Raw genomic sequence first — 14,122 nt, 5'->3', positions numbered from 1 at the left:
GCTGCTGAGAGAGTTATGTTTACTTAATGAGCAATACACTATTGTTTAAGTTCAAGAAAATATTGAAGCTTACAAGACAAAAAATTACCATAGCAGTAATATATAAACTAATCTGTATGTTGATCATATTACTGTGTAATTCATCAAACAATATTTTGCACAATTGATAAGTATATATATTTTAAAACATTTCTAATATTGACTTACTGATAAAGAATACTAAATTATCACCTTTACCTTTCTTATCTTTCTTATCTCAAAGATGATTGTCTTTGTTTCACCCAGCACTATTTTTATACTTTGCCTATTATATCAGTCTCCCCCACTCCCTTACGTTGGATTGAAAGAGAAAATGTTTCTCAACTTGTAACTGTCTTCTTACTTATTTTCCATTTCCATATGATCACTTATTTGGACATTGTGGTGTTGGTTTTATAACTAACTGTGGTAGTATACTATTTCAGTTAATCCTGGAAGAAATAAGGCAGTATAGCATAGAGGGTAAGAGTGTTGTCCCTAGAACCAAGCCAATTGGTGAATCTATACTCAGCAAATTACTGAGTGTAAGCTTTGGCAAGTTACTTGAATTTGCTCTGCTCTGGTTTCCTGATTTTTTAATGAAAGGAGTAAGTTCAGTGTTCTGGTACCTAGTAAAAACTAAATGAATGTTAACTATAAAAATATCATTAATAAGAATTATTATATTACTGAATTAATTAGTTTAGGTTGCAAACTTAACATCCTAGCGCTTACGTCTGTTTAGTGTATTCATTTGTAATATAGAACAGGTTGGCTGTACCACTGTCTCACCTGGAGTCCAAATGTCCACTTATGTGATAGTTCAATTCCTTTAAAAAATAATAACTACATCGGTTGTATATTATGAGTAAAATTTTCAAGGCTTAATATCAAGTCAGTGACAAAATAAATTATATTCACTTTAATGTTTATGTGAGTGCCTAGTATGCTCAAAGCAATATATATAATATACAGATAAATATAGTTCTTGTACTCAAGTATTATCAGTTTAACAGAAAGGATTGGAGAAATACAGAGGAAATATACTGTATTTTCCCAGGTGGATGGAAGTTATGATATCACAGTTTAAAAGTTCAGACTGGATTAGTAATAGAAACTGAACAAACAAGAAAGCCAGTTTAAACATCTTGGGGAGCCAAGGGGAAATAAATTGGACTACATACCATACCTTGATGGTTGTTACTTGTTTTCATACCCAGGGATCTCTAAATTAGGTTTTAATTTATATTTATTTCTTCTACATGCTGGTATTACCATCTACAGGTGTAACACTTGTTAAAAACTCAGTATGTAAAACGCAAGTAGAAACATTTCATATTATTTGTGTAAGAGAGGCATAAATAAAGTATGACCATTGTTAGCATAGTGGTGGGAGAGGTGATGTTCTGTGGAAAAGAATTGGAAAAATCTTCATGGAAGAACATTTGAGCTGGGATTTCAAAGGAAGCATGTGATTCTAGATGAAGTTTGGGAGCTGTAGTGGTATGTTTGCCCCATGCTAGATCGAGGTATCAGCGTAATTCAGAATGAGGATTGTGCATGGTATACTCATGAGAGAATGAGTGTTCATCTGAGCAGGAATATGGGCATGTGTAGGGATATATTGGAAGATGTATTTGCAGTGGTAGGTTGGTGCCATATCTGGTGGGCCTGAATGCCTTTAATTTAAATAAGTGATGGAGATCCATAGAAGAGTTTTTTACATGGGGGATGGTGATGGTAATGGTGCTCGGCTGCTACAGCTGGATCATCTACTAACTGCATTCATGTGTTTACTGAGTTCATGTTTTGTCTCTTTCAGGAAGTTCATGATTTATTACAAGACTATGAGTTAAAGTATTGTTATGTGGACAGAAATAAGCGAACAGGTAAGATTTCTGTTCTAAGCGTCTGATTTTAATTCTGCAGGTTGTCGTTATAGAGCAAAAAACCTAAGTGTCTTTTTATTCTTAAGCTAATCTCTGAAATTCTTAAGCATTAAATTATATATATGTTACTTAATTTATTTTCTGAAGGTAATATTATTCTAAATTTTAATCACATAAATTAATATAATATTGGTGGCAGCCATTTGGGGGAGCTCATTCTACCACATGGACGCTGGTGCTGGTAAGCACCATTTGGAATCCTCCCTCTAGGTTATTAGTGCCTGACCTGGCCCTGCTGGGTCAGTGCTGGGATGCATCAGGCCAAGCAACTAACAGGGTGGGGACACAGCCCCACTCACCAGCGGCCAGGCTGCCTTAAGACCCCTTGAGCCCATAGCAACCAGAGGGGCCAGGACCCAGTTCCACATACCAGTGCATAGGCACTAGCCCTGGGAACCCCAGGGCCCTGCATCCGGAGACCACAGGACCCAGCTCCAGCCACCAGTGGGCAGGTACCAGCCCCAAGACCCCCCTGGGCTCTGGCCCTGCCCACCAGCAAGCTGGCTCTAGCCTCTCAACCAGCCTTACACACCAGTGGGCAGGTACCAGCCCCAGGACATCCTGGGCTCCAGCCATATACACCAGTGGGCAGACCCAAGCCCCAAGACCACCGCAGCCCCGCAGCCTGCCATGGCAGGACCCAGCCCACTCACCAGCAGGCCGGCACCAGCACTGAGACTTCTTGGGCCCCTCAGCCAGCTTCCCCAGAAAGCAGCCCCACCTACCAGGAAATCTCACAAGCTTTAGGACACCTAGGACTCTGGAGCCAACTGTGTTAGGAACCGGCCCTGCATACCAGTGGGCTAAAACCAGCTCAAGGACACCCAGGGCCCTGTAGTTGGATATCCTGGGACCCAGCCCCACCCACCAGTAGTCGGACACCTGCTCTGGGATCCCGGGCCCTGCAGCCAGAGACCCCAGGACACAACTCTGCCTATCAGTTAGCCAGCCAAGCCCCAGAACCCAGCTTTACCTCCTGGTGGGCGGGTACTAGCCCTGGGATCCCCGGGACCCCAACCCTTCCCACCAGTGGGCAGACACCAGCCTCAGGACCACCACAGCACTGCAGCCTGCCCTGTCAGAATCTAACCAACACAACAACAGGAAGTTTAAAAGACAAAAGTCGTAAAATCATTTATATCTGAAATGTGTAGTTAAGGGACACACAAAACCAAAAGATGTAAAATATGATGTCAATAACAGTAAATGGGGGGGAGGGGAGTAAAATGCAGGGTTTTTAAAATGCATTTGAAATTAAAACAGCAAATTAAAATAATAATATAGAGATTTATACATAAAAACCTCATGGTAGCCACAAACCGAAATTCTGTAATAAATATACACAAAAGAAAGAGAAAGAAACCTAAACATAACACTAGTCATCAAATCACAAGGGAAGAGAACAAAAGAAGAAAGGAACAAAAAAGTTACTACAAAAACAATCCCCAAACAATTAACAAAATGGCAATAAGTACATACCTATCAATAATTACTTTAAATGTAAATGGACTAAATGCTCCAATCAAAAGACATAGAACGTGTGAATGGATACAAAAGCAAGAACTATACATATGCTGCCTACAAAAGACTCACTTCAGTTCTGAAGACACACACAGACTTAAAGTGAGGGGATGGAAAAAGGTATTCTATGTAAATGGAAATCAAAAAACAGCTGGAGTAGCAATACTTATATCAGACAAAGTAGACTTTAAGTCAAAGACTGTAACAAGAGACAAAGAAGGACATTACATAATGATCAAGAGATCAATCCAAGAAGAAAATACAGCAGTAATAAAGCAAATATTAATAGACATAAAGGGAGAAATTGACAGTAACACAATAGTACTAGGGGACTTTAACCCCTCACTTACATCATTGGTCAGATCATCCAGACAGAAAATAAGGAAACACTGGTCTTAAACAACACATTAGACAAAATGAACTTAATGGACTTCCATCCCCAAACAGCAAAATACACATTCTTTTCAAGTGCACATGGAACATGCTCCAGGACAGATCACATGCTAGGCCAAAAATAAGTCTCAGTAAATTTAAGAAAACTGAAATCATATCAAGCATCTTTTCCAGCCACAACACTATGAGACTAGACATCAACTGCAAGAAAAAAATTGAAAAAAACATAAACACACATGTGGAGGCTAAACAAAATGCTGCTAAACAACCACTGTATCATTGAAATCAAAAAAGAAATTAAAAAACTCCTGAAGACAAATGAAAACACAATAATCCAAATCTATGGGATGCAGCAAAAGCAATTCTAAGGAAAGTTTACTGAGATGCAAGCCTACCTCAAGGAACAAGAAAACTCAGGAACAACCTAAGCTTACACCTAAATGAACTAGAAAAAGAAGAACAAACAAAACCTAGAGTTAGCACAAGGAGAGAAATCATAAAGATCAGAACAGAAATAAATGAAGTAGAGAGACTAGGAAAACAATAGAAATGATCAATGAAACTAAGAGCTGTTTCTTTGAAAAGGTAAACAAAATTGATAAACCTTTAGCCAGATTCATCAAGAAAAAAAGAGAGAGGGCCCAGATCAATAAAATCAGAAATGGCAAAGAAGTTACAACTAACACCACAGAAATAACAAAGGATCATAAGAGATTACTGTGAACAACTACATGCCAATAAAATGGACAACCTAGAAGAAATGGACAAATTCCTAGAAATACACAGTCTCCCAAGTCTGAACAAGGAATAAATAGAAAATATGAACAGACCAATTACCAGAGCATTGAAATTGAGTCAGTAACAAAAAACTCCCAGCAAACAAAAGTCCAGCACCAGATGTGTTCACAGGTGAATTCTACTAAACATGTAGAGAAGAGTTAACACCTATCCTTCTCAAACTATTCTAAAAAATTGCACAGGAAGGAATACTTCTGAACTCATTCTACAAGGCCAGCATCACCCTGATAACAAAACCAAACACACCACAAAAAAAGAAAAGTACAGGACAATATCACTGATGAACATAGATGCAAAAATCCTCAACAAAATATCAGCAAACTGAAATCAACAATACATTGAAAGGATCATACACCATGGTCAAGCAGGGCTTATCCCAGGGATGCAAGGATAGTTCAATATCTACAAATCAATCAATATGATAAACCATATTAACAAATTGAAGAATAAAAATCATGGCCATCTCAATATATGCAGAAAAAACTTTTGACAAAATTCAACATCGATTTATGATTAAAACTCTCAACAAAGTAGGGACAGAGGGAACAAACCTCAAAATAATAAAGGCCATATGATAAGCCCATAGCTAACATCATACTCGATGGTGAAAAGCTGAAAGCATTTCCTCTAAGAACACGACCAAGACAAGGATGCCCACTCTCGCCACTTTTATCCAACATAGCACTGAATGTCCTAGCCACAGCAGTCATACAATAAAAAGAAAGAAAAGAAATCCAAATTGGAAAGAGAGAAGTAAAACTGTCATTGTTTGCAGGTGACACACAGTACACATAGAAAATTCTAAAGATGCCACCAAAAATTCATCAATGAATTCAGTACAGTTGCAAAATACAACATTAATATGCTGAAATATGTTGCATTTCTGTACACTAACAATGAACTATCAGAAATTAAGAAAACGGTCCATTTACCATAACATCAAAAAAGCAAAAATAAAAAACAAACCTAGGAATAAATCTAAGGAGATTTACTCTGTACTCGGAAAACTCTAAGATACTGATGAAAGAAATTGAAGATGACGCAGATGGAAAGATAATACAGTGTTCATGAATTGGAAGAAGTAATATTGCTAAAATGACCATACTACCCAAGGCAATCTACATATCTAATGCCATCATATCAAAGTACCAATAGGATTAGTCACCGAAGTAGAACAAATAATTCTAAAATTTGTATGAAAACTCAAAAGACCCCAAATAGCCAAAGCCATCTTGAGAAAGAAGAACAGATCTGGAGGTATCATGCTCCCTGGCTTCAGACTATACTACAAAGCTACAGTAATCAAAACAGTATGGTACTGGCACAAAAACAGACACATAGATCAGTGGAACAGAATAGAAAGCCCAGAAGTAAGCCCAGACATTTATGGTCAATTAATCCAATACAAAGGAGGCAGGAGTATGCAGTGGGGGAAAGACAGTCTGTTCAAGAAATGATGCTGAGAAAAATGGACAGCTCTTGTAAAAGAATGAAATTAGAACATTTTCTCATACCATACACAAAACTAAACTCAAAATGGATTAAAGACCTAAATGTAAGACAGCAAACCATAAAATCCTAGAAGATAACATAGGCAGAACACTCTTTGACATAAATTGTAGCAATATTTTTTTGGGATATCCCTCCTAAAGCAAAGGAAACAAAAGCAAAAATAAATGGGACCTAATTAAACTTAAAAGCTTTTGCATAGAGGAGGAAACCACTGACAAAATGAAAAGACAGCCTACTGAATGGCAGAAAATACTTGCAAAGGATGTGACTGGTAAGTGATTAATATTCAAAATATATGAACAGCTCGTACAGCTCAATGTCAAAAAACCGAACAACCCAACTAAAATGGGCAGAAGACCTGAATAGACATTTTTACAAGGGAGACATACAGGTGGCCATCAGGCCCCATGAAAAGATGCTCAACATCACTAATCATCAGAGAACTACAAATCAAACCCACAGTGAGATATTACCTCACACTTGTCAGTATGACTCTTATAAAAAAGAGTACAAATAACAAATGTTGTCAAGAATGTGGAGAAAGGGACTCTTGGGCACTATTGATGAGAATGTAAATTGGTGCAGCAACTATGGAAAATAGTACGGAGGTTCCTCATAAATCTAAAAATAGAACTACCGTATGATCAGCAACTCAACTCCTGAGTAAATATCTAAAGAAAGTGAAAACACTAATTCAAAAAGATACATGCACACCCCAGTGTTCATAGCAGCTATTTACAATAGCCAAGATATAGAAGCAACCTAAGTGTCCGTCAAGAGATGAATGGATAAAAAAGAAGTGGTACTATGTACAATGGAATACCACTCAGCCATAAAAAAAGAATGAAATTTTGCCTTTTGCAACACATGGATAGACCTGTTTATAATTTATAAACATTTGAATCACTATGATGTACACTTGAAACTAATATAATATTGTAAATCAACTATACCTCAATAAACAATTAGGCAAAATAATGAATTTGCATTGGTTTTTAAAAATATAAATAAATAATATAATATTACTACAGCTTTATGAATTTTTATAATGAATGTTCTAATGTTATATGTTGTAACATTTTAATGAGTGATTTTTATATGTTAAGTATCCTTCAGTTTTAATAATATATTACTGGACTTAGTAAATTATGTGGTTTGACCTTTAGTTATACAAATTGGGAAAATTGTTTAATTTTTCTGCACATTAGTTTTATATCTGTGAGATTAAAAGCCTAAACTAGATTATTTTCTTTGTGTACATACGATATGTAGATGTTTAAAAGCATCTCTTTGAGATGATAAAAAAATAAGAAAATGTATGGAGGATGATATAACCATTATATATATACCGACTCCCAAATTAGCAAATGTTTTATTGAAGTATTTTATGCTTTTAAAATGTTTTTTGTAAGGGGTGGATGAAATGGGTGAAGGAAGTCAAAAAGTACAAACTTCCAGTTATAAAATAAAGAAGTACTGGGGATGTAATATATAAGGATGGTGACTCTTTGTCACAGTTAATAATACTGTGTTGCATATTTGAAAGTTGCTGAGAGAGTAGATCTTGAAAGTTCTCATCCCAAGAAAAAAAGTTTTAACTATGTATGGTGACAGATGTTAACTAGAATTACTGTGGTGACTATATCACAATATATAAAAATATCAAATCATTATGAGAGACTTCCCCGACAGTCCAGTGGTTAAGACTCCGTGCTTCCACTGCAGAGGGTGTGGGTTCAATCCCTGTTCGGGGAACTAATATCCCACATGTCACGTGGCTTGGCCAATAAAAAAGAATCATTATGTCGTACACTTGAAACTAATGTTATTTGTCAATTATACTTCAATTTAAAAAGTTTTTTTAAAGTATTTTTTTGTCTTTAAAAATATTATATACATGCTAGAGCCCTAATGTAGTACTACTGAATGAATACCTCTGATAGTATGGTCAGGAATTCTGCATTTATTTTTTCTGACTTATAAAAAAATTGTAAAAAAGACATTATAGTTAAAGATGAAATTAAGTTCCTACCCCTCTCTGATTCCATTTCCTCCCTCCCTCTAATGATTAATTGTGGTAATCATTAGAGCTGTTCACAAATTCTTTTTCTTTTTCTTCTGGTCATGAGGTAAGATAGTGCTCCCTTGTTTCTCTTTGAAGTTACCAATGGACATGTGATTTGCTTTTCGATTAATGAAGTGCAGTGGAAATGGCATGTATCCACCTCCAGGTGGAAGATTTCAGAGCTAGCATGTGATTCACTGCTCACCCCTCCACTTGCTAAAGTGATTGAGGAAGGTTATAGAACCTCTTTAAACATAGTCCCAGAGTGACTATAATGAGCAAAGCCTCCTTCCTTCCTTTCAGCATGGGATATGCAGCATGAAAAGCAACAAGAAAAAAAACCCCTTTTGTTAAGCCATTGAAATTGTGGAGCTGTTTCTTGCCAAGGCATCCCATCTAATGCCTGAAATTTTACTATAGGTAAAGTTAACAGTGTTGTACGTGGTGTTTTTAAAAGCTAAATGTAAATGGCATTCTACTGTATTTTTTCATTTAGCAACTTGCTTTTTTTTTTTCTTAACCTCTATTTTGTTTTTTGGATCTTTCCACATTGATACTTATAGCTCTAATTCATTGATTTAAACTACTACATATCATTCTGTCCTGTCAATTTATTACCATCGATAAATCTATTCATTACTGATAGGCATTTAGGAAGCTTTAACTTTTCCAGCATTTTAAATAATGCTGCAATGAATATGCTTTTACTTGTCTTCTAATATACATTGCAACTGTTTCTCCACAAGTGAATTACTGGGTTTGTAGGTTATGTACAACTTCAATGTTATAAATATTGACAAAGGCTTTACAGCTGGGAATGGTGCTGTTCCTACCAGTGAGGATGATAGACAGCATAATTGGTGGTTGATTAGAAGGAGTATTCAGAAGTGTTTTGTCTCAAGAGTGGAGAAAACTGACTCTAGATTAACGATGCTAAAAATTTAAAAACAAGACCAGAAAGGATCAAGCCCGTTCCTGATAACCACAACCTAGAACAAAACTCAAGGATATTTATATGAATACAAAAAATTCCAGTACCCAGCAAGGTAAAAATTTACAATGTCTGGTATCCAATTAAAAATTACCAGATATGGCAAAGAAGCAGGAAAATACAACCCATAATGAGGAGAAAAACCAATCAATCAAAACTGACCTAGAATTGAAGCAGATGAATTAATGAAAATGGACATTAAAACAGTTTTTATAACTGTGTTTCATATGTACAAGAATCTATAGTAAAAATTGAACATATTAAATAGAGGATGGAAGATATTAAAATATACTTAACTCACACTTTTAGAGGTGAAAACTACAATGTCCAGGATGAAAAATGGGATGGGTGGATGGGATTAACTAGCAGCGTGGACATTGTAGAGGAACAGATTAGTGAATGTGAATACACAGAAACAACAAAAATGAAGCAGAGGAAAAAAAGACTATAACACATGAACAGAGTATCAGTCAACTTTGGGCCAACTTCAAGAGTCCTAATGGAGTAATGGAGTCTCTGTAAGAGAGAGCAAGTAGTACAGTAAAAATATTTAAAGAATTAATGGCTGAATTTTTTCCAAATTTGATGAAAACTCTAAACCCAGAGATCCCCAAAGTTTAACCAACCTCAAGCACAAAAACACGAAAAAAACTGCAATAAGGTAAATTTGTAATCAAATTGTTTGCAATTAGTAATATAGAGAAAAATCTTAACAGTGCCCCCCAAAAAGGGCATATTATTTAGATGGAAAAAGATAATGATGATGCATGTGTATTGGAAACAATGCAAATGAGAAGACCATGGGGCAACACCTTTTCTTTCCTTGCTGAAAGGAAAAAAGATCACCATAAAATTATTAAGACATTAATGAAAGGAATTGAAGACAAACAGAAGGTATTCCATTGGCATGGGTTGGAAGAATTAATATTGTTAAAATGTCCACACTACTGAAAGCAATCTACAGATTCAGTGCAATCCCATCAAACATTCCATTGGCATTTTTCACAGAAATAGAATAATCCTTAAATTTGTATGAAACCACAAAATACCCTGAATAACCCAAGCAGTCTTGAGAAAGAAGAACAAAACTGGGTGCATCACACTTCCTGATTTCACACTGTAATATAAAGCTATAGTAATCAGTATGGTATTGGCATGAAAACAGACACATAGATCAATGGAAAAGAATAGAGAGCCCAGAAATAAACCCCCACATATATGGTCAATTAATTTAGGACAAAGGAGCCAAGAATATACAATGGGAAAAGGATAGTCTCTTCAATAACGGTGTTGGGAAAACTGGACAGCCACAGGCAAAGGAATGAAATTGGACCACTATCTTACACCGTATACAAAAATAAACCCAGAATGGATTAAAGACTTGAATATAAGACCTGAAAACATAAAACTCCTAGAAGAAAACATAGGCAGTAAGCTTCTTCCTATCAGTCTTGGTGATGATTTTTTGGATTTGACACTAAAGCAAAGGCGACAAAGGTAAAAATATACAGGTGGGACTACATCAAACTAAAAAGCTTCTGCACAGCAAAGAAAACCATTAAAATAAAAAGGCAGCCTACTTAATAGGAGAAAATATTTGCAAATCATATATCTGATAAGGGGCTAATATCCATAATATATAAAGAACTCATACAACTTGATTGCAAAGGAACAAACAGCCTGATTAAAAACCTGGCAGAGGGGCTTCCCTGGTGGCACAGTGGTTGAGAGTCCACCTGCTGATGCAGGGGACACGGATTCGTGCCCCGGTCCAGGAAGATCCCACATGCCGCGGAGCGGCTGGGCCCGTGAGCCATGGCCGCTGAGCCTGCGCGTCCGGAGCCTGTGCTCCGCAACGGGAGAGGCCACAACAGTGAGAGGCCCGCGTACCGGAAAAAAGAAACCAACAAAACCTGGCAGAGGATCTGAATAGACATTTTTCCAAATTAGGCATATAGATGGCCAACAGATACATGGAGAGGTGTTCAGTATCACTAATCATCAGGGAAATGCAAATCAAAACCACAATTATATATCACCTCACACCTGTTAGAATAGCTATTATCAAGACAACAAGAACTTAGTGCTGGAGAGGATGTGGAGAAAAGGAAACTCTTGTGCATTGTTAGTGGGAATGGAAATTGGTGCAACCACTGGAAAACAGTATGGAGATCCCTCAGAAAATTAAAAATGGAACTACCATTTGTCCAGCAATTCCACTTCGGGCTATTAACCTGAAGAAAACGAAAACAGTAACTCAAAAAGATATGTGCACCCCCATGCTCATTGCAGTATTATTTACCATAGTCAAGCCATGGAAACAACCTAAGTGATTGCTGATGGATGAATGGATAAGGAAGATGTGGTGTATATAGACAATGGAATATTATTTAGCCTTAAAAAAGAATGAAATCTTGCCATTTGTGACAAGATGAATGGGCCTTGAGAGCATTATGCTAAGTGAAATAAGTCAGAGAAAGACAAATACTGTAGGACCTCACTTATAGGTGAAATCTAAAAAAACCAAAAAACAAAAAACATGAGCTCATAGATACAGAGAACAATTGGTGGTTGCCAGAGGCTAGGGATAGGGGTTGGCGAAATGGGTGAAGGGAGTCATAAGGTATAAATTTCCGTATAAAATAAGTCATGGGGATGTAATGTATAGCATGGTTACTATAGTTTGTTTGTTTGATTTGACCGTACCGGGTCTTAGTTGCGGCACACGGGATCTTCATTGCTGCATGCGGGATCTTTAGTTGTGGCATGTGGGCTCTTAGTTCCGGCATGCAGGCTCTTAGTTGCGGCATGCAGGCTCTTAGTTGCGGCATGCATGCAGGATCTAGTTCCCTGACCAGGGATCAAACCCGGTCCCCCTGCATTGAGAGCACAGAGTCTTATCCACTGGACCACCAGGGAAGTTCCCAGCGTGGTTGCTATAATTAATAATACTATAGTGCATATTTGAAAGTTGTGAAGAAAGTATATCTTAAAAGTTCTTATCCACCCCCCCGCCCCACAAATTTTTGTAACTATGTATGGTGATGGATGTTAACTAGAATGATGGCAGTGATTATTTCACAGTATATACAAATATTGGATTAATTGTACACCTGAAACTAATATAATGTTATGTCATTTATACCTCAAAAAATCCCACAGAATTATTTACCCACCAAAAAATATCCTTTAAAAATGAGCGTGAAGAAAGATGTTTTTCAATCATATAAAAGCTGAAAGAATTCATCACCATCAGACCTGCATTATAAGAAGTATTTAAAGAAGTCCTTTAATAAAGCACGGAGAAAATGATGCTGGATGGGAATCTGGATCTACACAAAAAGAATACCAGATGTTGTCTTTATGTGTGTAAAGACTGTTTTATTAATATTCAGATCTCCAAAAGATAATTGTTTAAAGTGAAAATAATAACACTATATTGTAGAGGTTATAACACATGTAGGAATAAAATGCATGGCAACAATACAAAGGTTGGGAGGGGAGGAATGGAAGTACACTGTTGTAAAGTTTTTAGATTATACACAAAGAGACCAGTATCACTTCATGGTAACTGTTAAGTTAAAGATGTATACTACAAAGCCAAAATCACCCACTAGAATAATACAACGAAGAAACTCAGTAATTGTATTAAATGACATTGCCTTGGATTTCAGGAGCTATGGTGGTGTTTGAAGAAACAGATAATAATTAATAGATTAATAAAGGATGGCTACAGTTATAAAATGTGACCTTAAAACCAGAGCTCTCTGTTATAAATAAGAAGAAATAATTGTATTAAAATAGGATACATTAAGGAAAAAAGTTTTTGCATGCTTGCCATCAAATTTGTCCCAATAATAAATTAACTAATGGAGCAAGCAATGGCAAAAGGATAAATAAAATTGTGACTTGTGAAAGGATTGGGACCAATCGTTGAATATTAAAATTTTGGTAGGAAAATGGAAACAGAACTAATCTCCAAATCCCTTATAGCCTTTTCTCTGTAGAGTGATATCTTTCACTTCCACAGAGTCAATGTGAGAAAATTGGACATTTTTTTTAGAGAATTTATGGCCTTGCAAAGAAGTGGAAGAAGCTATAGAAGAGAATCAATGACCTCTTTTTCCTACTGCCTGGACTTTTAAATTTGCTTCATTATGTTATCTAAATTCTACCATCAAATGTCTTATTTGGGTTGTGCAAATGCAGATACCTGAGGGAAGGAAAATAAGAAGTTGTCAGTTTTAAAACGTACTAGTTAATCTATGCATGTATACATTCATCCATTCAGTTGACACTTACAGATCCTCTACTGTGTGCCTGGCACTATGGTAGCTGATGGAGATATATTCATTAGCAATTTAGGGAGCTCACAGTTGATAGGATAGCAGGCATCTAAACAAATAGATTATAATAAAGTGTGATGTGTGCAATAATCCATTCAATGTTCAAAATACAGAGGTATAATAAAACAAGGGTTAACTCTAACTGGCAGAGAACATCAGGGAATGCTTCCTGGAGATCCTGATGCATTACCCTCTGGGCTGGATTTGAAAGCCAACTAAAAGGTTTGAGTGGCTGAAGATATTGGGAGAGATCTCGTAGGCAGGGGAATTACATGTGTAACATATAGATGCTTGAAACAAGTTGCGGTCTGGGGAGCTACAAACAACTCAGTGTCGTTAGAGGATAAAGAAATGTGGTGGGGAAGGGAAGTGTGGCAGTTACTGAGGCTGGTGTCAGATCAAAAGGGCCTGGTAGGCAACCTGGGTAAACTTACATTTTCTAATTCTTTGTTGGGTTCGTTTGAATTTTTTACACACTCAAACGTATCATTCACACAGGCTTTATTTCTCTCCTCTTAACCCTTGTGTC

General features: G+C 36.6%; 1 protein-coding gene across 2 annotated transcripts in view; it reads left to right on the top strand.

The window, feature by feature from the left end:
* Positions 1-14,122, top strand: part of RAVER2 (ribonucleoprotein, PTB binding 2) — a 102,542-nt gene that overhangs the window by 18,834 nt on the left and 69,586 nt on the right. For both annotated transcript variants that reach the window (XM_029227838.1, XM_029227837.1), the window contains exon 2: positions 1,841-1,907. In XM_029227838.1, the coding sequence (XP_029083671.1) occupies positions 1,841-1,907 (67 nt within the window). The remainder of the gene's footprint in view (positions 1-1,840; positions 1,908-14,122) is intronic.

This window comes from Monodon monoceros, unplaced genomic scaffold (genome assembly GCF_005190385.1).
Source record: "Monodon monoceros isolate NGI ecotype Baffin Bay Population unplaced genomic scaffold, NGI_Narwhal_1 Super_Scaffold_18, whole genome shotgun sequence".
Taxonomy (NCBI): domain Eukaryota; kingdom Metazoa; phylum Chordata; class Mammalia; order Artiodactyla; family Monodontidae; genus Monodon; species Monodon monoceros.
The sequence above is the reverse complement of the archived record's forward strand: the minus strand, read 5'-3'. Positions and strand labels throughout refer to the sequence as shown.